This window comes from Fundulus heteroclitus, unplaced genomic scaffold, assembly GCF_011125445.2.
Source record: "Fundulus heteroclitus isolate FHET01 unplaced genomic scaffold, MU-UCD_Fhet_4.1 scaffold_653, whole genome shotgun sequence".
NCBI classification, from domain to species: Eukaryota; Metazoa; Chordata; class Actinopteri; order Cyprinodontiformes; family Fundulidae; genus Fundulus; species Fundulus heteroclitus.
The window spans coordinates 43,554-66,583 of record NW_023397092.1 but is presented as its reverse complement, the minus strand read 5'-3'; the positions used below and the strand labels follow the sequence as shown (position 1 = coordinate 66,583).

Below are 23,030 nucleotides of genomic sequence, written 5' to 3'. Positions count from 1 at the left end.
AAGTGGTGGTCATCGGATTCCTGGAGTCAGAGAAGTTATTATGCTGTCAGAAGCCATCTATCAGAAAATGAGAGTCGTCCTCTTTATAATCTGATCTCCAAACAATCTGAAAACTTTTAGGTGCATTTATATTTACCTCCTTAACTCTAATAAGACTAAACGAAGCCCAGGCAGTCAACTGGCCTTAGAAATCACCTACTCAGCTAAGAGAGTCCAGCTATGTGTAATTTAACCTCAGTATAAATCCAGCTGGTCCGTGAAGGTCTCAGAACCTGGATAGAGAACGTAAATGAACAAACACCATCACCAAGATGAAGGAACACAGCAAACAGGTCAGGGAGAAAGTTGTGGAGAAGATTGAAACAGTAAACAATGCGTCAGGCTTTGAAGACCCAACTATAGTTAAGACCCCGGATGATTGGTAGACCAGGTTCCTGATACATGGAGGTTCATATGGCATAAATGGAGATCTTCAACGCAGCTGACCTCAGCTTGATTCCTGACCCTGGACCATGTACATCATGTCATGGCATGCTGTGCCTTCTTTCTCTGCCCTTCGTCCTGTCTAGCTACTAATGAATGGATGGCACCAGTGCCACGTCATCAACTGTGTGATAACTGCCCCTCCCCATTGCACACCTACCACGTCATGGTACTAATCCTGGTGACATACATCCTGGCAATCAAGGACCAAAACCGGTTGGAGCCTCCTGAAGACTTAAGACCGAGGCGAGAGTTCACCTTCCAACAGGACATTGACCCTGAACATACACCCAGAGCTACAAGGGTTGGGTTAGATCAAAGTGTGGAGATGTGGTGGAGTGGCCCAGTCAAAGTCCAGACAAAATGCGTCTGAAAATCTGTTGCAAGATTTGAAAAGTGATGTTCACAGATGCTCTTCATCCAGTCTGACATTGACTAAGCTACATATTTTACAAAAAATGGGCAAAAAGTTGGTCACTCATCATCTTGGCATCAACATAGCAAGATATGATTATACAAATTGACGGAGGAAAAGCGTAACGTCTTAAAAACAATAATCCTTTAACCTGATCGGTATAATCGTCCTGTCATGAACAGATTTTGAGGAATGTCACCACACCTTTGGCAGAGTAGAAGCGGTGGCCTTCTGTCCCAACCTCTTTGGCCAGACTCTGCATTCGGGGGAAGATGGCAGGCCCGACAGGAAATATACAAAGACTTGTGGGATTGGCTCTGTGGACTTTCATGTCCGCAGCCGCGAGTGCAGGGAGAAGGCTCACGAGGAGGAGAGCGGAGGAGCAAGAGCATCTGAGGATAGAACGGAGCTGAATGCTGGAAGCAACATGAGACCAAAATATTGGAGCAGTGACTCACAGAGAATAATCACACGGAGGCTTCAAAATGAAAAATCAGATTGCCAGAACTCATAAAACAGAATCTCAAAAATAGCGATGATTCATCACTCTTTGAGGCACCCTCCATTTTTCTCTTTTACTTTTCCATTTCTTTTCCCACCAACAGTCCCCGGTGTTCCCTGCAACCACAGACAGTCTTGGTCAGGTTACATAAGATTTATATAAGAATGATTACAATTTCATGGAAGCGGATCAGTAGTAGTGGCCAAGAAGGAGCCCAAATATGTCATTAAGACATAGTTTTGAAGGAATGAGAATAGATAGAGTGATATGAAACAGTTGAAAACTATCTTGTGCTTTTTTCCCTTCTTTTTTAGAGCGAGGAGAGTCTTGGCTATAAGGAACTTCTGGCAGCTTCCCAGAAAAAGCGGCGCTGTCCCTGCAGCTATTTGCACTGAGAAGGAAGTGTGGACTGATTTCAGCATCTCTTCAGAAACAATCACCCTCTTCCGAGAAAAGTACTTTCACACAGTCTAAAGGTTTTTTTCGTATGTCTTTATTATTAGGGGTACGGTAGGTTTTGTGAGAGAGGTGATGATAAATGTCCGTGATCCAGGCAGATAAACCAATCAGGAAGACCTGGTTCTGGCTGAGGCCAAGAAGTTAGATGCCGATGAGGGCGATCGTGAACTGTATCTCCATCAACGGCTCCGATACATCACAGAGTACAACCTAAGTGGTGGAGTAGGGTGTTTCAATACAAAATCTACAACTCAGCACCAAATACTAAGAAAATAGGTGATAGATTGTACTTGTACAGCACTTTCATCCACCCCACGTCAGACGACTCCAAAGGCGCTTTACAATCTAGTCATGGACCCATTCACACCCGTGACGGTGGGTGAGCTATGTTAGTAGCACAGCTGCCCTGAGGCACACTGACAGAAGTCCGAAACGGCTGTCATACATCGCCGCCCTCAGGACCCTTGAACCCACCACCTAGCCAGGCTAATGCAGGTGAAGTGTGTTGCCCAAGGACACAACAACTAAGACAGTTTGGAGCGGGGGATCGAGCCGGCCAACCTGCCAGTTACAAGACGAACTGTTTATTATGTTAATTAACCCAAAACCAATAAGCAGAATGCCATTCAGTCTCACTTCCGGAAAAAATGTCACTTCCCTCTAAGTAAACATAGTAAACGACACACTAAAACCCTTAAAACGAATGTTAACATCCTTTTTGAAGTACCGGTATGTGCTTTTAATTCAGCTGCGCTATTATTTTATATTATTAATTCTATTGCTTGTTTAAGTGTGCATCTGTGTGCTTCTGCTTACCTGTCAGTTTGCTGCTGATACACTGAACTATTTCCACCGAGGGATGAATAAGGGATTATTCTAATCTGAAACTGCTTTTTTCACCGGGTAAACATGGATGTGGTCAATACAAAAGTCTTTTCTTCACAGGTGTAGACAATGGATCCGTCCAAATGTATTCAGCCGCAGCCTTATTCAATTTTGTAGTAATTTTACATAATATTTCTCATTGCCATGAGTTCTGGCTAGTTTCTTCTGCTGTAATCGTCGGCTTTAGTCTGGGCTTAAAACATTTGTCAACGCATAGCGTGGCTCATTTTATTTACATTTACCACATTAGCCCACCAATTCTTGTTCAACTAAACCACGAGTAATGGAGAGTGCCCTGCTGGTTATTCCTATTCTTCGCCATTTCATACCCAATGAAGTTGACAGCTATAGACAGTTTTCTACATTCATTTGTGCGTTTTGCATCGCATCATTAGCATTGCTCTGTGTTGGCCTGTGACCTAAAATCCCAATAACACACAGCAGAGTTTGTGATTGTAATGTGATAAAACATGGAAAAGCTTAATGTGCACAAATAGTTTTTGAGGCGCTGCAGTAGATCTGGTCAAGTTAGAAGTCTGAAAAACCAATGGATTTCAAGTGGAAATAGCATGTCTGCCATCTCTTGTCTCGGGGTTTTATTTGCTTCTATTTTCATTTTCCTAGACAGCCGTGGGGCCTGTTCAACTCAGAGGTGAAGACACACCTTGTGCTCTTTGCCACAGGGGGAGTAAAGGCTATCAAGGAGCTCAAGGAGCGACTGGGAGCTCTGGCTCCCGAGTTCAGTGGCAGGTGAAGAGATTCCCAAAACAAATTCTCCTGGTGAAATATAGATTCAGTTCAAACTTTAACTCGCCTACCTATTTGGCCAGTTATAGCACAAGTAGACTCCCTGTTATTTTCTTTTTTTGGTAGTCTGTCCTAGAAAAAATAACTGATCATGTCGTAATGTAATCAAACCTCTGTGTTGCAGCTCTTATTCGTGCTCATTAATGGAGGCGTAAAGTCCAATTTCAAGTCACTCAACTACTTTGGCCTGAAGTCAACAGACCTGCCTCGAGTTGGGATATATGATGGGGATTCTGACATGAAGTGGCTCCTACCTGAAGGAGAGATCTCCACAGAGCGTGTGCGGGACTTCTGTCAGTCTTTCTTACATGGGGAGCTGAAGGTGAGCCGTTATCATATATTGGTCTCTTGCTGTGTTACCGTCACATTTTATGGATAGGTTCTAACTGTGGGAATACAATAACATTTATATCACACATAAGGAAGATTAAAAACAACAAAATAAAAACCCACTTGGTAACACTTTTGAGCAATCGACTGCTCAAACATTCAAGTCATCAAAATGTGAATATATCGTTTTGTTTTTTTTAAATGTGAAGAGACAGAGAGCAGTGATACTTCTGGGGTGTATAGTTTGGAGGTAAAATTCACCCTCTACAAGGTCAGATTCTTACTGCTTATTACTTTATAGAACAACATCGCTTAAAGCTCCAGTGTGTTAGATTTTCACACTGGCCCGCCATGTAGTGGTGCACTAAATTAATTACAAAGACTTCGCCATAACAGCTACTATGGAAGCCTCTATTAGCTATTAGCTACTAGCTAGTAGCTAGTAGCTATTAGCTATTAGCTAATAGCTAATAGCTAATAGCTATGGTTATCATGTGAAATGGTTTTTGGAACTGTTACCAAGTCATTGTAAATTGCGTGAATCGTGTTTTTTTTTGGGCTCATTTTTGAGATGCGTCGCTATTGGGGGTCTAAAATAATTATTAACCTTATTTACCATAAAAGGCAGGGTTTAAACCAGTTTGAAACTGAGTTAGATAAAAGTTAAAACTAGCAAAAACTAACATCCAACAAGAAAATGCTTAGACGGTTAAGACAATTCAATCACTGATTACAATGCAAATGGAATCACTATCATGAATTATAAACAAAAATGTCCCTGTGAATCTGTTTTATATCTGAACAACTCCTCACTGATAACATGAACGAATAAACACATTAGAACATGTTAAAGAATGACCCAGATTATTCGCTGTCTACCAGCCTTTTATTGTAGGCTGCTATTGAAATAGAAACTCTCTTATAACACTTCTGTTGTCTTTGTGAAAGGAAACAAGTAAAACTGTAATGCCCACAGAGTCTGGAGACCTGATAATTCACCCGACACAGAAATTATTTATTGAATGAGCTGGTGTAGCTGGAACAGGAACTGACAGGAACGAACTCTGGAACCACTGTGGGGGAGAGAACAGGGTTTAGTGGCTGACAATGACTAAGTGCGATACTGAAAACACTAAATAAAAGCCACTAACCTTCGCAGAAGCAATCTCTATCAATGAACGTTGGATGGTTTACTCATTCAAAAGGTGTTCAGGAATCTGGCATTTACACACCAGAATAAAAATAAAAAGGTGTAACACATTCTAATCCTTTTTTTTAACTTAATGACTTCAATTCCTGTATGAGCTGTTGGCCTTCAGTAACTGTGGCCCTAATTTAGTCAGATAGTCCTGATATAGAGCAAGAACATGGTGAGAGTGGAAGAGGAGGCGCACAGAGGAATCACTCCCATTTAAGAGGAAGAAAGTTACAGTAAAAACCAGGCTGTCATAAATCAGGCATAAGCCACAACCAGTTAATTCAATTTTTATTCAAATAAAAGCGCTCTCTATATGAATAAAATCAGAATTCATCACATTAAAGTCTATGGAACTTCAGGGTGAGGCATTAGGTACAGTACAATAGTGAGGGCAACATTGCTTCCTTTTAATCTTCATTTTCAAGAAAAGAATTGTGTATATCTCGGTGTGTTTTCTGGGATTTTATGTCGCCTGACTAAGGCGTGGATCAGAACGATAGGGGTATATCTCTTCCAGCTTAGCTGAAAGGTGAGCCGCCACCCCAGTGCACTTAGCTCCATGCATCCTTATTAGCGCTGACCAGATTCCCTGTCCCACCTGGAGCAAAGTATCATGTCAGCATGATGCTGCCACCACCATGTTTCACTGTGTGGAGGATAAAAGGGTTTGTTAGGATGACGTGCAGTGATCATAGCACCTTTCACTACGTGTGTGTGTGTACAGCAAAGGCTTTTATTTGTAAAAACATCGGAAAATCAGATATGTCTGATAATCTGGAACGGTCTTTCAAGTGAAAACTGTTCAAATCCATTTCAAGTTGGGATTGATGTCTAAAAGTTCAAGGAGTTTTTATACTGCTGCTAGGCATTGTGTGGAATATTCCTGACCTTATATCGCTCAGCTAAAGCTACTTTTTCTTTTGTTTAGAGATATACATATATGCTTCAGAAATTGTAAATTAAAAAAGCAACCTCTGTATTGTTCTCACTAGTACTTTTTTCTTCTGTAATTCACTCAGAAATGTTTTTTTTTCTTTTATTTCAGAACGTGAAGCAGGCTGGAGAAGAGCCCAAAACAGAGCTGTAAAACTCACCACTACTGTAACTGATTTATCAAAGATCTAAATAAAAAAAACCCCACATATATGAAAAACAGAACATCTGACTCTCCTGGCATGCATTTTTCTTTCTTCAACGCAGGTAATGTGGTAAAAAAAAACAAAAAAAAAAACAAAAACAACAATCCTGTTTACATTCACCTGTTTGCTGGTGCATGTCAGGTTCTGTCTGTTTACACGAGTTGCGAGCCAGTCTGTGGTCGGGTTAGACAGCCACAGGTCACTGGCCACAAGTCGCAGTGATGTGGTGGGGTTTGATATTCTGTCTGCAAATGTTAGCGTCCAAACCACAACACACCAACCTCAGGGAGACTGACAGAAAGCAGACTGGGCAGACGGAAATGGAAGAAGTCAAGGCAGAGTTGTTATTGCTAGTTATATTGATACTTTATAGCAAAGGATGCAAAAAAAAAAAAAAAAAATAGGCAAAACACAATCCGAGTCAACATCCAAATCCTCATTGAAAATACTAAGAAGCCACATTTGTAGCAAATACACACATTCAAGAACTGGGGCATCTAAATTAAAATCAACTCTATATCTGACTTGAGAACATATGTGGCTGTCTAAAAAGAGATTAAAAGTATGATTATTTTTGCTGTAAAAGCCGTGGAAGCCCAGTAAAAGAACAACAGATGGGCCGTAGACATCAAGAGAGAAGAAAAGTTTGGGCTTGTCCCAAAAATATTCTGTCAAGCAAGATGGGAATTTCAAGGCCCAGACTGGGATCGGTATAATTAGTGGTGCTGCGCTGCCAAGCGGATACATCCGGCGGAATCGGGGAAGCCTGGCAGGTGATGGTTTCTCAGAGACCAGATGGAAATATGCAGTAAGCAACGCCTGCCGTCCGAGTTTGTTTGTGGCTGCGAGTGAGACAGCTGACAGAGAAGACGAATGTAAAGCTGAGCGAGGTCAAAGGGAACAGATTTGATGCTGTGGTTTTGGTTTTATGGCATCTGAAGGCAAAGCAAAACTGTTCCCATGTTTTTTAGTTTATGTACGCTTTGGGCAATAAAACAACACCACAAATTATTGCATTTTAAAAACATTTTATTTAATTATTTATTTATTTATTTATGTTGCTACAATGACATCCCCCTCTTAACATCTGTTTTTTTTTTGGGCCACCCTTAAGTGAGTCACACAATTAAACAAATGATAATATCAAACAAAGATAACTGAAGTAAACACAAACTACAGTTTTCAAATGATGATTTTGTTCATTAGGAGAAAAAAGCCAATCAAACCAACATGGTCCTATGTGAAAATGTGATTGCCACTTAAACCTAATAATAGTTTTCGCCAGCTTCAAATACAACTACCATCAAGTGTTGAAGAATTTTAGCCCACTCTGCTTTGCAAAAGTGTTCTGATTTAGCCCTATTTGATTTGAGGGTTTTGAGCACAAATAGCATTTTTAAGGTCTTTGAATAGACCATCCCTGGATCATCACACCAGTGTTTGACACATAGTATGGTTTATTTTGCTGACATCTATATGCCAATGTAATGGGATGCACTCCTTTCGGGGCCCAGAAAGAATCTGTGTTCCATTGATGAAGTCTTCTTCCATGATGCTTGTGCTTAAAACTCAGGGTTGATTGGACGCTGAGCTTAGTTACCTGATTGATGCCACCTGTTCTGAAGCCAAAAACACGGGGGCTTCATCCAAGCACCCTTAATAATAGCTCGTAGGTCCTGTTCCTTTACAGGGTCAACAGTAAGAAGGAAAGGAGCTTCGGACTGCTTGAATTCAGACGGCATTTAACCCTGACATCACTATGTGAAGGAAACAGGTATGGATGATGCGAGTCAAATCAGGCCTGCAGCTTTCCAAAAATGAACTACAAAGTGCACAATCTCTTCTTTCCGGACATTTACGTTCCTTTCCATGAGGGGGCTGTGCTGATACATCATGTCACTCAAAGGATACCTAAAGGGATAGTGCTGGTAGGGGATGACGCAGGGTTCCTAGGCAAAACTAGCCATGACAGGGAGCATACAGGCTAATTTTCCTACTGACTGCACTATTCGGACAGCACTCATCATGGCGACCACTGACATATTTCCAGTCCTTGCTTTATGAGGGTATTCAGACTGAGCCTGAGTATGACAGAGTTTAGTACAACTAAAGTAGAAACAATGTGATGGGGCTTACAGTTACCTTTAAATGGGTTCCACCACATTATGGAGTTAAGGGGAATGAAATGGCACATAAGATAGTCAAGGAGAGCATCAAACGTTCATTAGTTAATATGAATGTTAAGTTTAGTAAAACAGAAATAAAGAGTATAGTAAGAAAAAAAATGAAAGAGGTGGCAAAAATAATGGGAAGAAGCATGGAAAGGACAGAGGTTTTATAAAGTCCAAAGAACAATAGGAGAGATGATAAAAAAAACAGGAAGAAATGAGTTGGCAAAATGCTTGGTTCAAATTATGAAAGGGAAAAATTTGAGAAGTCCCATAATGTTTTGGCCAAGTTTTACACAGAAATAGGTAAATCATTTTAGCGACCCGTGAATAGCTTGGCTGGGTGTCACTACTGTGTGAATAACAACCGTACCACCGTGAGCATAGTGTATTCCCAGTCTGAGAGCGAAGCCGTGGCAAGCATATTTGAAACAGCAACATCAACGAGGGGAAATATAACAATGTAGAATTACATTTTTAAAAAATCCTTTTAGCTGAACAAACCATGACACACTGAGATGGGAATATTGAAGTTTAAAAGTGTAAAATCTCTGTTCATAAGAGATATTTACTGCTGAGGGAATGCAGTGTTGGCTTCCAATCAGAAGATATAAATACATTTTAAGGTGAAATTAAATCAATCAAAATGATGTCTGAATTGTTTCTACTTGTGATTGTTATCTTTTCTGGCATAAACCACTTGTGGGATGATCTATAAAAGAAATCTGAATGCTTTGTGCTGACAGAGAGACAATTCATGGCACAGGATCTATTCCATAGTTTGTTTTTCCAGTGGACTTCCAAGGGCCATAGAAAAATAGAAAACGATCACCGCCTGTAGCCGAGCACCACAGGAGAAACTAACCCAAAGCAGAAAAGCCCCAGACGTTTTATTTCCTGACTCTTCAGGGACATTATAGCAATTGTTTTCTACAGCTTTGTCCCCCCCACACACACTGAAATGCATCCACAAAAATGGACACTGAACCAGACATTGAAATTACACAGCGTACAGTCCAAAACAAATCACGGACACCAGGAATAACGGCAGGCTGCGATACAATACGGACACCGAGGTCACTCTGCAGCGGAATGAGCCCCTTCCCATGTGACCAATGAACAGATCAGGGGTCCTCAAGGATATTTATATATGAAGCATAAATGGTTGGTGATCTTCACAAGGGAAGTAGAGTTCAAGCCAATTTTGCAAGCTCCAAATATTTATTTTTGTCAAAAAAAAAAAACAGCTAAGGCCACACTTGAACCATATTATACAAACCAAAAAGCTGCAGCCAAAGCCGCATGCATAACGCTTTGCATCCAACACGTGGGGGTTGCCTAAATATACCTCCATATACGCTGAAATACCTCAAGCAAGGCCGTGTGTTGGGCCACCAATTTGTGTTTGTAAGCCGTGGCCGTGCTCTGGATCTTACCAGGACCCGGGCCGAGTAGCGTCCCAAAATAGTGACTGACTGCGGTTTGAGACGGACTGTGTAGCACTCTAATTAAGCTCTGTCGCATAATGAGACTGACTGCTGTTCCATGTCACTCGATTAGTAGCTTGCGGTCAACTCAGGCTATAGTTTGGGGTTTGTGGAGGTGGGGGATCACATCTGGGACAAAGAGTGTAGCAACACAACAGTGACGGGACAAGGAGAAACCTCGTTGTGAAAGACGTAGCATTCCATTGAGGTCTCCCTGATTAGAATCCAATTACTTAAGGGTAATCTTTAGGGTATTTTATGGAAATATTGTAACACATTTTAGGGTTGTTTTTGTGCAATATTTATAACTTTTTATAAAAGATTATATAATTGTTACAGATACATTTGCAATTGTGCATGAAAATGCTAATTTGCAACAAAAATAAGGAATGTGTGCAAAGCGAATCCCAGAAATCGTAAAGGTGGTTTAACAGATGTAGTGTTATGCCTGTAAGCATACACAGTATATTGCAAAAGTCACTAAATCACATGAACCAATTCACCTTTTGTCTCCCTTTGTAACTGCACATTTCAATGGATTTTACAGGGATTTTAAGTGATGGGGCAACCGAGTAGTAGATCATTTTGAAATGGAAGAAAATGATTCACCATGTTCGCAACCTTTTAACAAGTAATTGGTGTACATTTTGTATGTTACCCATATGGAAAACCCTAAATGAAATCTACTAAAATGACTTCAGTGTTCACCTGTTTAGTAAATAGAATCCACCAGTGTTTAATTTCACCTCAGTATGAATGCAGGTGTTCTGTAAAGGCCTCAGGGGTTTGTTAGAGAACATTAGTAAACAAACAGCATCATGAAGACCAAGAAACACAGCGGGATTAAGTACTGAAACAAAATCCAGAGCTCTAAACATCTCAATCCAATGATCAAAATTTAGAACAGAAAGAATAAACTGTAAACTTACTAAGCTATGACAATTCACCAAAACTGACAAGCCAGGCAAGGAGAGTATTAAATGGAAAAGGAGCCAACAGACCCATGGTAACTCTGGAGTTCCCATGGGTCTGGAGTTCCCCTGTAACTGGAAGGAAACCTCCAGCAGAACCGGGCTCAGTGTGAAAGGCCACCTGTCTCGACCGACTGGGGTTAGAGAAGACAGAGCAGAGACTCAAAAAAAGCACAGAAGCACACATTGATCCAGGAATCCTTTCTATGTTATATGGTAATGGCAGATAGTCTGCCCCCTGGATCATGTCACAGCTAACAGAACACCAGACTAGGTGTACCTACTATGAAGAGAAAAGAGAGAGAGAGAGAACACAAATTTAAAAGTTGAAATAACAACAAACGATACAAATTGGGGAACAGTAGGAGAACTCAGTAGAGTGAGAAAAATAGACCCTGATGTCCTCTGGCAGCCTAAGCCTATAGCAGCATAACTATAGAGGTAGCTCAGGGTAACATAAGCCACTCTAACTATAAGCTTTGTCAAAAAGGAAAGTTTTAAGATTAGTCTTAAAAGTAGACAGGGTGTCTGCCTCACGGACCAAAACTGGGAGTTGGTTCCACAGGAGAGGAGCCTGATAGCTAAAGGATCTGCCTCCCATTCTACTTTTAGAGACTCCAGGAACCACCAGCAGACCTGCAGTCTGAGAGCGAAGTGCTCTGTTAGGAACATACGGGGTAATCAGAGCTCTGATATATGATGGAGCTTGATTATTAAGGGCTTTATACGTTAGAAGAAGAATTTTAAATTCTATTCTTGATTTAACAGGAACCCAATGAAGGGAAGCTAAAATTGGAGAAATATGATCCCTCTGGTTGATTTTCATCAGAACTCTTGCCGCAGCATTTTGGATCAGCTGAAGACTTTGAACTGCATTTTGTGGACTTCCTGATAGTAAAGAATTACAATAGTCCAGCCTTGAAGTAACAAATGCATGGACTAGGTAGATGGATTAAGTAGAATATTTCTAATTTGTAACCTGAATGGTCAGTATTCATGCTAACTTGCTAGTAGCCATGGCTATGACCATCACAGGCTCCGAGGTACCCTCTCCAGCTGACTGGAGTGTACTTTGGTTTCTTTGTCATTGAGTGACGCTACTTGGACTTTGGGACTTTATTCCTGGCATTCAACCCTGCCCGCTGGAGATCCTTTAATCCATTTTCCCAAGGCTTTTCTATTTCCTCCAATTTATATTGCAAATACTCAAGAACCGACTTCTTCCTCAATGAAGAGCTATTAAATTGGGTTAATTCCAGTAATTATCATAGCATTGTGATCTAAGATCATGGTCCTACTTTAATGCTATAGTTGGTGATCCTGCTAAGAAACACTTTTTGTTACACTGAGTAAAATCATCCTTCCATCCAGAAAGTAGTTTATACATTATGTATTAATAAAAATGAGGTTGAAAAAAATAATTATCCATTGGAGCTGTGGGAGCCCTTTGGAGCTGCATCCGAAGGGCATGGATTTGTCAAAGTTTTGTTCCTGCACTCATCCATAGACGTCATATACTCACCTCCCTCTGTCCCTCAATCATTCTGGCAGGCTCATGTAATGTGTCCGTGCTCTTTCCTTCTGAGTTTGTGCTTGCTGGCTGCGCATGTAATCAGATGTAATTCTGGTGTTTATGAATCTGGTTAGCTTAGCGGCTAGGTTAGCGGTTAGCTGTTCATTGGACCTAAATGAGGGGAAAACTGAGTACATTGTTTTCTGCCCCAAACCACATTGCCATGCCCCTAATTTTGACTCTTCTACCATTAAGTTCACAAGCAGGCTATAACTGTGCTCAGAGCAAGCTTTTTCAGATAAGGCCCTTGTCAAAAGTGAAGCATTTTCTATTATTACTATTCAGATTTCTCTCCAATGTTTCTAAACATGCCCATATCACTCCCATTTCATCATCTCTCCACTGAAGTCCAGTACACGTTAGGATAGACTTTAATTCAATTCAATTCAATTTTATTTATATAGTGCCAAATCATGAAACATGTCATCTCAAGGCACTTTACAAAGTCAAGTTCAATCATATTATACAGATTGGGTCAGATTATACAGATTGGTCAAAAATGTCCTATATAAGGAAACCAGTTGATTGCATCAAAGTCCCGACAAGCAGCATTCACTCCTGGGGAAGCGTAGAGCCACAGGGAGAGTCATCTGCATTGTACATGGCTTTGCTGCAATCCCTCATACTGAGCAAGCATGAAGCGACAGTGGGAAGAAAAACCACCCATTAGCGGGAAGGAAAAACCTCCGGCAGAACCAGGCTCAGTATGAACGGTCATCTGCCTCGACCGACTGCGGGTTACAGAAGACAGAACAGAGACACAAGAGAGACAAAAAAGCACAGAAGCACACATTGATCTAGTAATCTGTTCTACATTAGATGGTAATAGCGGGTGAGCCGTCTTCTCTGGATGATGTCACAGTTAACAGAACGCCAGACCAGGTGTACCTACTATGAAGAGAAAAGAGAGAGAACAAAAAGTTAAAGCAGAAATGACAACACATAATGCATAATTGAAGAACAGTAGAACTCAATAGAGTGATAAATTAGATTCTGATATACTCCAGTAGCCTAAGCCTATAGCAGTAAAACTGTAAAGGTAGCTGAGAGTAACATGAGCCACTAGTTATAATTTTTGTCAAAAAGAAAAGTTTTAAGTCTAGTCTTAAAAGTAGACAGAGTGTCTGCCTCATGGACCAAAACTGGGAGTTGGTTCCACAGGAGAGGAGCCTGATAGCTGAAGGATCTGCCTCCCATTCTACTTTTAGAGACTCTAGGAACCACCAGCAGACCTGCAGTCTGAGAGCGAAGTGCTCTGTTAGGCATTTGAACTTTAAGGTCCTGGTGTTTGTATTCAAAACTATCAATGGCCTTGTGATGATCTCGGCACTGGCATTGGCACTGATCTGTCCCATCAGTTCACCTGCTCATATCCACCGTGTCTGCAATTAGTCCTCATTGGTTCCATCTGTTTTCACCTCCTTATAATCCCTGTGCAGATCAGATGCCAGTGCCAGATTGTCTCAAGCAAATCGAATGAGCATTCCAGCGTTCTCTTCCCTGCCTGTCTGCCTGTTTCCTGACCCCTGTGTTTCTTCTGAGCCCACCCGTGAACGAACCTGGACCTGGACTCTCCTGAATTACGCCCCTGGAAAAGCCCCTATCGGATCCCTGCCAGTTCGCCCGCTAACAGACCTCCACTCCCGGACCTCCACTCCCGGATCAGTCCGCTTGGTTTTCTGCCGGCTCTCCAGACTCAGCTACCCCAACTTCAGGTTAGTGGATAAGTCCTACACATTGCTACCGTGAACCGACCACTGTTGACTAACCTGTTGTCTCTGCCTCAGGGGTTAACCACACTAAGCGCGAGCTACTGCGCGTGGAGAGGGCGAGTCCACTTCCTGCTTGTAAATAAAAACATTGAAAACGCCACTGACCTGTGTCGGTTGAAATCAGAGTCCTGCTCCCGCCTTGCTTTAATTTACTTGACAGAGCTTTTAAGTTTGCCATCATGTCAAGGCTTTCTGAGCCTTGTATTTGGAAATCTACAAGTCCCAAAGGCAAGATATGTAAAAATGGAGGCATGATTAAACTGTTGTTGTTTTTAACATTTCCTGAGCGCCTTGCCAACAGAACTGCAATCTATTACTGTGCTACAAGTTTTGAGATCACAGCTACAAGCAGGCATGGGATGCTCAGTTATTGTTTAGGTGTAGCTCTTTTTTTAATCTTTTAATCGCGATACTAAGTATCTTATGTTTTTTTCTCTTTTGTTCCAACTTGTTCCATTACTCCAGACATGCAAAGCACTTTGAGCACCATTCGAATTGTTGGAAAATGCTATATAAGTTTTCATTGACTGATTGATTGATTGATCCGTTGATTGATTGGTAATCTTTATAACAAATCTTAAATTAGAGATAGATTGCCCCTGACCCTTTCTGAAGCTAATATCTCTCTTCCGTTAGAAAAAAAGACAAGGATCCCCTTATTACAGGCGTATTTCTTTCTTAAATGTGGATCAGAAAATTCTTGCGAAGATCCTAGCCACACTATTACAGCAAGTCCTTCCTGTAGTAATACAATCTGATCAGACTGGTTTCATGGCCAGAAGGAGCTAATTTTTCAATGCAAGACTTTTCTAATATCACTAATATCAGTGGGTCACCTGACCCTCGGGTGGGTACCGGAAGTGATATTTACCTGTATGTAGAAAACGCTCGACAAAGCTGAGGGACAATATTTGTATCAAATTCATATCATGTTTATGTATCATATTAATCAAAAATTCTTTTCAACTGATTTTATTGCATGGATCAGATTGCTCTATGACTCTCCCACTGCTTGTGTCCTAATGAATGTTTAGAGCAGGGGTCCTCACTGTCCTCACTGCCCCTTCTTATTCCCATTAAAAGTGGTACCATTCTCTATCTGGCTTCAGCAGGCCAGAGTGGAGGGCAGATAATTTGCTGCAGTATGTATCAAACCCAGTTTTGTCTATTCCAGTTATTCATAGACATACTAACTCAGTTTGGCAAATACTCAGATGATAGATTAAATTTGATAAAAGTGGACTTCTCCAGGCAATCACCTGTCCTGGAGCTTGGCAACATCCCTCTTCCTGTGCAGAGTAGTTTCAGAAGGCTTTTGATATTTGGGAGGTTTTATGTCTCCCTCCTTCCATGACCTCTTTTATTGAAATTCTCTGCCCTGGTTGAGAAGTGTGAGCAGGACATGACTCCCTGGTCTTCTCCCCCCCTTTCCTTGACTGGCAGATAAATTTTAAGAGGACTACCATCTTCATTAGATCAGTTCTAACTGTTCCAACATATTACAATATTTATTAAAAGATATGTTTTTCCCCGACTAGATCAGATGGTATCCTCTTTTATGTGGTCTGGCAGGCTTCCCTGCATTAGCAAAACTGTTCTGCAACTCCCTAATGAGCTGGGAGGTCTTGCATTACCAAATTTCACTCAATCTTACAACAACATCAACAAGCTCTGCTGCCGGCTCAACGGTAGTGCTGATAAATGCCCCTCCTGGGCCCAGATAGGGCAGTAATCCTCAAAGTTCTTGCTACAGTCTGTTATCTGTGCAACATTTCCTCTTTAGATCCATAACATGTAACAAAACCCTATGGTCACCAAGTCCTTGAAAATTTTGATTCAGTTTCGTTAACACCACTGTTTGCAAGAACCCTCCGCTGTAGCTTCAGCTTTAAAAAAAAAAAACTTTGTTCCCACCATCCAGCTTTGATCCAATCTTCTGTAGGGGAGAACGGGGTGAGTTGTGCCATCCCCTGTTTCTAGGTAACTATAAAAGAAATATGACCACATATTTTTTTGAAGTGTCAGCCATTTCACTCATCCTGCAAAGAAGAGAAAGTCATTGCATGCAAGTTTAGAATTGGGGGCAATTGAAGTGAAGTGTGTCCTTTAAATCTAAAGAGATGGCACCAAAACGAGTATCTGAGAACAGGGTTAAAAGAGGGAGGATGTAGAGCTACGACAATGAGAAATTCAGACTAAAGCATTGCAGTTCCACCATAGACCATAATTAAATAATTTACATGGGAAAGGGAAGAATTATTAAACATTATATGTCCCCTTTAAGAAAACTGACCTTTGAGGAGCTCTTGTGTCACAATAGGCTTGTAGAAGATTGCCTGTTGATGTTGCAATGTAACTTTAAATAAACCTTAAAATAGTAATAATTACTCAGTAATTTTATACTGAACTTGTCTATGCCTTTATATGGAATCACAGTTTCTGGGATTAAAATAGCCTTATTTTACTTCAATAATCAATGGCATAATTTATTCTCTCCAAAGGTACAACTTGGGGGGACTGGGGGCAAGTTGCAACACAAGACAACTTTTTCTCAGAAAGTTATGTTTCTTACTTTCTATATTTCAGATCCAGAGTGATTGTTCCCAGGAATGCGCCACATCCTGAAATATATGTACATGCTTGTACGTAGTTGGAAGAATTACTGTCATGGTCTCACTTTAAAGTCAGTTTACGTAAAAACTGGCACAACTCACCCAACTCTCCCCTACCAGGTGAGAAAAGGGCCTACTACAGATAAAGCACCTTTACAAAGAAAACACTTTCAATGACTTCACAGAGCTTCTAACTAGATTTGGGCTGCCCCAAACTCTTTTGGTCTGTTTCCTTCAAGTCAGACACTTGGTTAAATCCCAATCACCCACCGACTCAAAACAAAACCAACTTACAAATAACTCAGGACAACGAACACCAGGCATGGAGAAAATAATGCAGCCACAGGGAGCATTGAATTAACAAATCTACAGGAAGCAGAAAATCAAATGGAAGAAACCAGCGGGGAACAAAGTGAACCAGACGGAATATATACTGAGGACAAATGACCAGCAAAAGATGCGCTAATCAGGAGGGATGAGGAACAGCTAATGTTCTAGAGGAGCTGAGGTGAGGAGTTTAATGAACAGCGACTGAAGGGAAACACATGGAATGAATCTAAAAGGAAATAGTATTAATTGTCAATTGACCTAAAATAGGAGCAACTAGAAAACAAATCAGAAACAATCAAAAACACAAACATACAAAATTAATAAAAAAAAATTGTATAATAAAACCCAGGAAACACAACAGCAAAAATACTGTCCAAACACAAAACAAAATTAAAATAAAAACAAACAAAATGACAACAAATAAAAAAGAAAAAACATCCAAATAAATGTTTAAATAAAACTAAATTAACCTGGGAAGATAAACAATGCAAGTCATCTCTCTATTACCAGTTTGTTTTGTTTCCTATTCTGGACAGAAATAGCAAATATCACCATGTGCATTAAGCAGTAGGGTTCAAGCTGTCCCATAGTCAAAGATTTTATCTGTAGAATAAACTGGGATATGTGCACAACTTTAATAAAAAAATGCAGATTTTAAGAAAGAAAAATAATAATAACAGTTGTTTAATATTTCCTGATCTATTTCACTAAATCCCCACAAAATGCATTTAAGTTTATGCCTGCAGCATGGCAAAACGTAAAAAAAAAAAAAAAAGTCCCAGTGAAGACTTTTACAAGGCATTTCAGATGTACAAGTCCTGCCATGTAGTCTGCAAACAGGAAAATGAAAGGAATGCTTGTGGCTGCGTGAGTTTTGCGATTCAGTGCCAGGGGTTGCGTGGGTGTTTGTTGGAGCTTTCATGACAAGTGGAAGCGGAAACGTTGATATTTGATTCTCCAGCCAATCAGAGACTTTTGTTTAGTGTGTGGGTCTGTTCCGACTATAGAGCTGGACTACAGTATATATTGACCTCGACTTTGGGTACAGAAACAGTCAAAGACATCGGAAGAAAAGCAGCCGATAAAAAAAAATCCGCTTGGCTTCTGAGAGAACCTCTCTACAAGACACCATGAAGACGCTGGCTCTGCTCTCCATCTGTGCTCTTCTGTCGGTGTGCTGGTCCATGGGAGGTAAGGACCAAATGCTATTGCTCTCTGGGCTGTGTGCGGACAACGTAAATACCTGAAAATGACTTTACCGTTTTGTCCTGTCCTGCTCAGCTGTAGAACCCGAGGTCATCGTGGATCCTGCTGCTGACACGGCCGCCGACCCCGCAGCCGATGCAGCTCCCGTTTCTTCGTCTTCTTCCTCATCTGAGTCTGATTCAGCTTCATCCTCCGCATCCGACTCTGCATCCGACTCGGCCTCTGACTCCGCGTCTGACTCTTCGGCCTCTGATTCAACGTCAGAGTCCTCCTCCTCCTCTGAGTCCACCGAGTCGTCCGAGTCCTCCTCCGCCGAATCCTCAGAATCCTCCTCCTCAGAATCCTCCTCCTCTGAATCCAACTCCTCAGCCTCTGACTCCTCAGCGTCTGACTCTGCTGCCTCTTCATCTTCCTCCTCCTCCTCCTCATCCTCCTCAGAGTCAGCCAGTGCTGAAGGTAATTATGATTTTTTTTTGCATAGCTTTAGAAATATAGTTCTGTTAGGATTCAAAGCGAGAATCTTTAAACAGGTTCTCATCCCTTTCTTCCCTCAGATTCCCATGTGGTTATGAAGAGAGACCTGGCTTCGGTTATTCTCAGGAGAAGAAGAGCTGTCCAAGGCAAGCTCAGCCCCCTGCAGCTGGAAAGGTACTACCAGCCGACGAAACCGAACTGCTTAACGGGAACAAATTTAAGCTTCGGTTGTCTAGACGTTAGTAGAAATGTTTGTAGCTAGTTTGGCTAATTGCTCGTCCTGTAATATCTAAAAATGTTCTTGCACATGTCTGACTCTATTTCCCCTGTTTTTTTTGGGGTTTTTTTTGCAGCTTGAAAGAGGTGTGTGAGCTGAATGTTGCCTGTGATGACATGGCTGACACCGAAGGCATCGTGGCAGCGTACACCGCCTTCTACGGACCAGTCCCTTTCTAAGTTAAATAGCACTCTATCATCCACTTTTGGACATTTTTTTTTTTGTGCCTTCTGTTAGCAATAACAATGAGACAACTCTCTCAAAAAAAATGGAAAGAGCAGAGCTATCTTCTGAATTTATAAGCTGCCTAACATTGCATGCATGGACAGCTGCAGTGGGCCTGTATGTTGAGGCTCTCCTTCAGGCTTTCTGAAAAAGGCACATGGAAACACAAGCCTGTGAACGATGTAAAACCCCACCCAAGTGTAAATGATTCTTTTGTCCTTTAGAGTTCTACAATGAATGGTGCTACAATATGAAATGTACTGTGTGTTAATGTTTTTTTTTTGTTTTGTTTTTTGTACATTGTGCTTTATTTTTTACTTAACCAGCGGTTCTAATGAGTAGTGGATGTAGGAATTAGCTGATTTTGGTTGTGTGCAATAGGTGTAAAAAAAACACACATCAGCAGTCTGTAATAACCACAAACTGCCTCTTGGTTGGAAAAATAATAAATTATTTTGGGGATTTTTCAAATAGTTGTATTGTCCTTATTGAACTGTGTTACAGTAAACAGTAGGATCGCTGTATTCGGTCATGGGTTTGACCACAACAGGGTTTACATGAAGAACTCTAAAATTAACATGAGCTATCTGAGGCATCATGATACACATTCCAAGAACTTAGTCTACAGTAGTACATGTTTGTTTAAGATAAGATAAGATAAGATAAGATAAAATAAGCTTTATTGATCTCACATTGGAGAAATTCACTTGTCACACATTGGCTTAGTGATCAAAATAAGGTGCCAAAAGGAGGAAAAGGTGCATAAGGTATAGACAGTCACTCCATATATATATATATATATATATATATATATATATATAGTTATATATAGTTATATATATGGATGGATGGATGGATGGATGGATGGATGGATGGATAGCCATTGTTTTTCAGTAATCCAGCTCCAGAGGTAGTAAAGTAGCCTCAGACTGCCACACTAACACCATGTTTGATTGTCAATGTGCTTTATGTTTTCTGAAATATGTTGGTTTTCGAATAGTTGCAATGGACCCACACCTTCAAAGAACCTGCACTTTAATTCTCAATCATTCCACAGAATATTTTCCCCAGACTTTTTGGGGATGATCACTATTTTTTGGTAAATGCCAGCCTGGTTCTTATAGTTAGACTATATACACTGACTTAACTGAGGCAAGTAACGCCTGCAGTTTTTTAGATGTGGTTTTGGGTTATTTTGTGACCTCCTGAATGAATCTTCAATGAGCTTCTGGAGTAATTTAATAGGTCACTCCCTACTTCGAAGGTTTACCACTGTTCTGTATTTTCTGTGCTTGTGGATATAAAGTTCTCACTGCTGTTCCCCAGAGTCCCAAACCCCTTAGTACTAGTGCTTTTATAGACCTTCATGTTGCAAGACAGACAGGGTTCGTTTAAGGATTGATTCTTTCTTAATTTTACAGATCTAGCAGTAATCAAATGTGGCTGTCAAAGACAGAACCAACAAATCTGGTTAATCACACTTAAGTTATGAATAACAAGTAGGCAGTTTCATTTTAATATTATTTTTTATTACAACTTTGTTAAACCAAGAATGTATTTACAATGGGCCATTTATTTTATTATTTTAATAAATAATATTTTTTATTTAATAAAATACGATTTTAATTTACTCTCGTTTTCTTATTTAATTTTAATATTTGTTCCATGATGTCAAAAAACATCAACAAGAAATTCCACAATGGAGCAAAACAGAAGAGCTCTTTTAGGATGCCAAATATGTTCTTACGGCTTTGTACGCGTGACAACCATTCCTGTGTTTTTCATATATTTGAACTAAGGATTAGGGACAGAAAAAAATCTCCCAAAACCTTTTCTGGACGATGTGCTGCATTTTGATAAAACCAAAGTTGAACTTTGCGACTACAATTGCAAAAGGACTGTTTGGGGACATTGAAACGGCAGCTTAATCATCTGTGATTACTTGTCTCCAGATGGAATGGGCGCGTAGGTTTTTGAAGACCTTGTCCTTCTCCTATTTTCTATTCCCCTTGTTCACTGATGTTTCCTTGCAGGACAATCAGTATGCCCTTATTCATGTGGAAACGATAAGAGTTCAACTATTTTTAAATTTAAACTGTCAGCATACAGCGCAGATCAAAGGCGTTTGTGCCAGGCCAAAAGAAAAGATGAGGCTGAGGGTGAAGAAACAAGGCTGGAGAAGTTTCCAGCTGAATGTTAGTAGCTGTAGTTGATCCTGTTCTTCTCCACGCAGTGTCTATGTTAGAAGCTAATAAATTAAGCTTTTCTTTAGTTGAATAATAAAAACATGTTTACATCTGATGCCCCAACACCTGATAGCATCTCTTCCAATCAATAAGAGCCATGTTCAGACAGTTCATCGGAGGAGAATTTCCATCACTACTGGTTTCTCTTGTGAGTCCACAATGATGATCTGATTTTTTTGGCGTCGACCAGGTCTTTTTAGGGTGCTCTGCAGATTCTTTTTTATATATATTGCATTCTTTTTCTGTTTAATAATCAACATGAATTATAATTCAAGATTTGCCAGTTGGATTTTGGTTTTTAAATTAAAATTTTGGCTGTGTTATTTCATGAAAGCTGTTTCAAGAGCTGCAATTGCATAGAGGTGCCTGTGCTTGGCTCATGTTCACCATTAGATGGCAGCGTTTCTCAGTCCAATTTTCGTTTTTTTTTTGTGGGGGATGGGGCAGGGTATGCAGACTATCTGAACGTTTTGTGGTAAATACAGAATGCTAGTAAATATAGTCATGAATAAAAAAACAAGGTTATAACTTACATAACCCAGAGACTGCTTGCAACTTTGATTAAGACCTGTCACAACCAGAGCAGAAATAATATTGATCAAATTACCTAAAAAATACAAAGTGCAATTCTGTTAGACTGAATCCTTCAAAATCAATTTACAAAATGAATTTATTGATGGCAAAGCGATTTATTTATTGCAAAGCGATTGTGTCCCATTAAAACGTCCCATTAAATGTTTTTTCTTAATATTAATATAATAGATCAACACAATTTAGGACGAAATTGTGCAATGGAAGGAAAAGGACACATGGTTTCAAAAATCAGACAAAAAGTAAAGAGGGGGTAACATTTATACTCAGCCCCCTTTGATCTCTGAAGTAAATTAATGAATGGTAGGCCTACTCCACACGTAGCAGGCTTTTTTAAACGAAAATCTCCCTACATTGTTTTTTTATATATATATATAAATAATACCATACACACGACACGGGTGGATTTTTTTTAGATGATGAAATCAGATTTTATATATATATATATATATATATATATATATATATATATATATATATATATATATATATATATATATATATATATATGCGGTCGGCCGCATGCGTTAAGAGCTTAACGGTGGTTACGCTGCGTCATTACGCATGATCCAGCTGCTGAGTTTTCCTCTGATCTGCTCCAGCTCTTGTAGATTGTTACATTTCATAACCTTCGTCGTCACCTTTCACAGCGACAGGTTTGTCATCTCAACCTCCACCCTGACCAGACATCATTTCCCCTGGATTTGCGCAGGACGCCTTTAAGTGCAAAGCCGAAGGCTGAGTTTGAAGTTGTTTCCCGTGCGGATGTTTCATGTTGGTGCTCCAAGCGGACCCAGTGAGGCATGAAGTCCTGCTACGCCTAGCCCACGAGCATTAGACTTAAGCCCACAGGATATATCAGTTTTCTACACAGCCTAGA

At 40.4% G+C, this 23,030-nt stretch overlaps 1 protein-coding gene, 1 long non-coding RNA gene and 1 pseudogene across 2 annotated transcripts; all 3 read left to right on the top strand.

Moving 5' to 3' along the window:
• Positions 1 to 1,080: 1,080 nt before the first annotated feature.
• Positions 1,081 to 6,237, top strand: LOC118561527 (annotated as a pseudogene).
• A 7,827-nt stretch (positions 6,238 to 14,064) lies between these two features.
• LOC118561525 lies at positions 14,065 to 14,289 on the top strand. Its single transcript, XR_004930107.1, has 2 exons — positions 14,065 to 14,132; positions 14,205 to 14,289. It is a non-coding gene; the product is annotated as an uncharacterized LOC118561525 (long non-coding RNA).
• Positions 14,290 to 17,970: 3,681 nt separating this feature from the next.
• LOC118556357 (osteocalcin 2-like) lies at positions 17,971 to 19,784 on the top strand. Its single transcript, XM_036133651.1, has 4 exons — positions 17,971 to 18,322; positions 18,413 to 18,793; positions 18,892 to 18,985; positions 19,165 to 19,784. The coding sequence occupies exons 1-4, from the start codon at positions 18,262 to 18,264 to the stop codon at positions 19,265 to 19,267; spliced, it is 639 nt and encodes a 212-aa protein (XP_035989544.1). The 5' UTR covers positions 17,971 to 18,261; the 3' UTR covers positions 19,268 to 19,784.
• The last annotated feature ends 3,246 nt before the right edge of the window (positions 19,785 to 23,030 follow it).

Excerpts from the sequence above, each read along its gene's own strand:
- LOC118556357 (XM_036133651.1), top strand. The coding sequence starts at position 18,262 with ATGAAGACGCTGGCTCTGCTCTCCATCTGTGCTCTTCTGTCGGTGTGC. Across the intron at positions 18,794-18,891 it reads AGAGTCAGCCAGTGCTGAAG|ATTCCCATGTGGTTATGAAG; the intron begins GTAATTATGATT and ends TTCTTCCCTCAG. Across the intron at positions 18,986-19,164 it reads AGCCCCCTGCAGCTGGAAAG|CTTGAAAGAGGTGTGTGAGC; the intron begins GTACTACCAGCC and ends TTTTTTTTGCAG.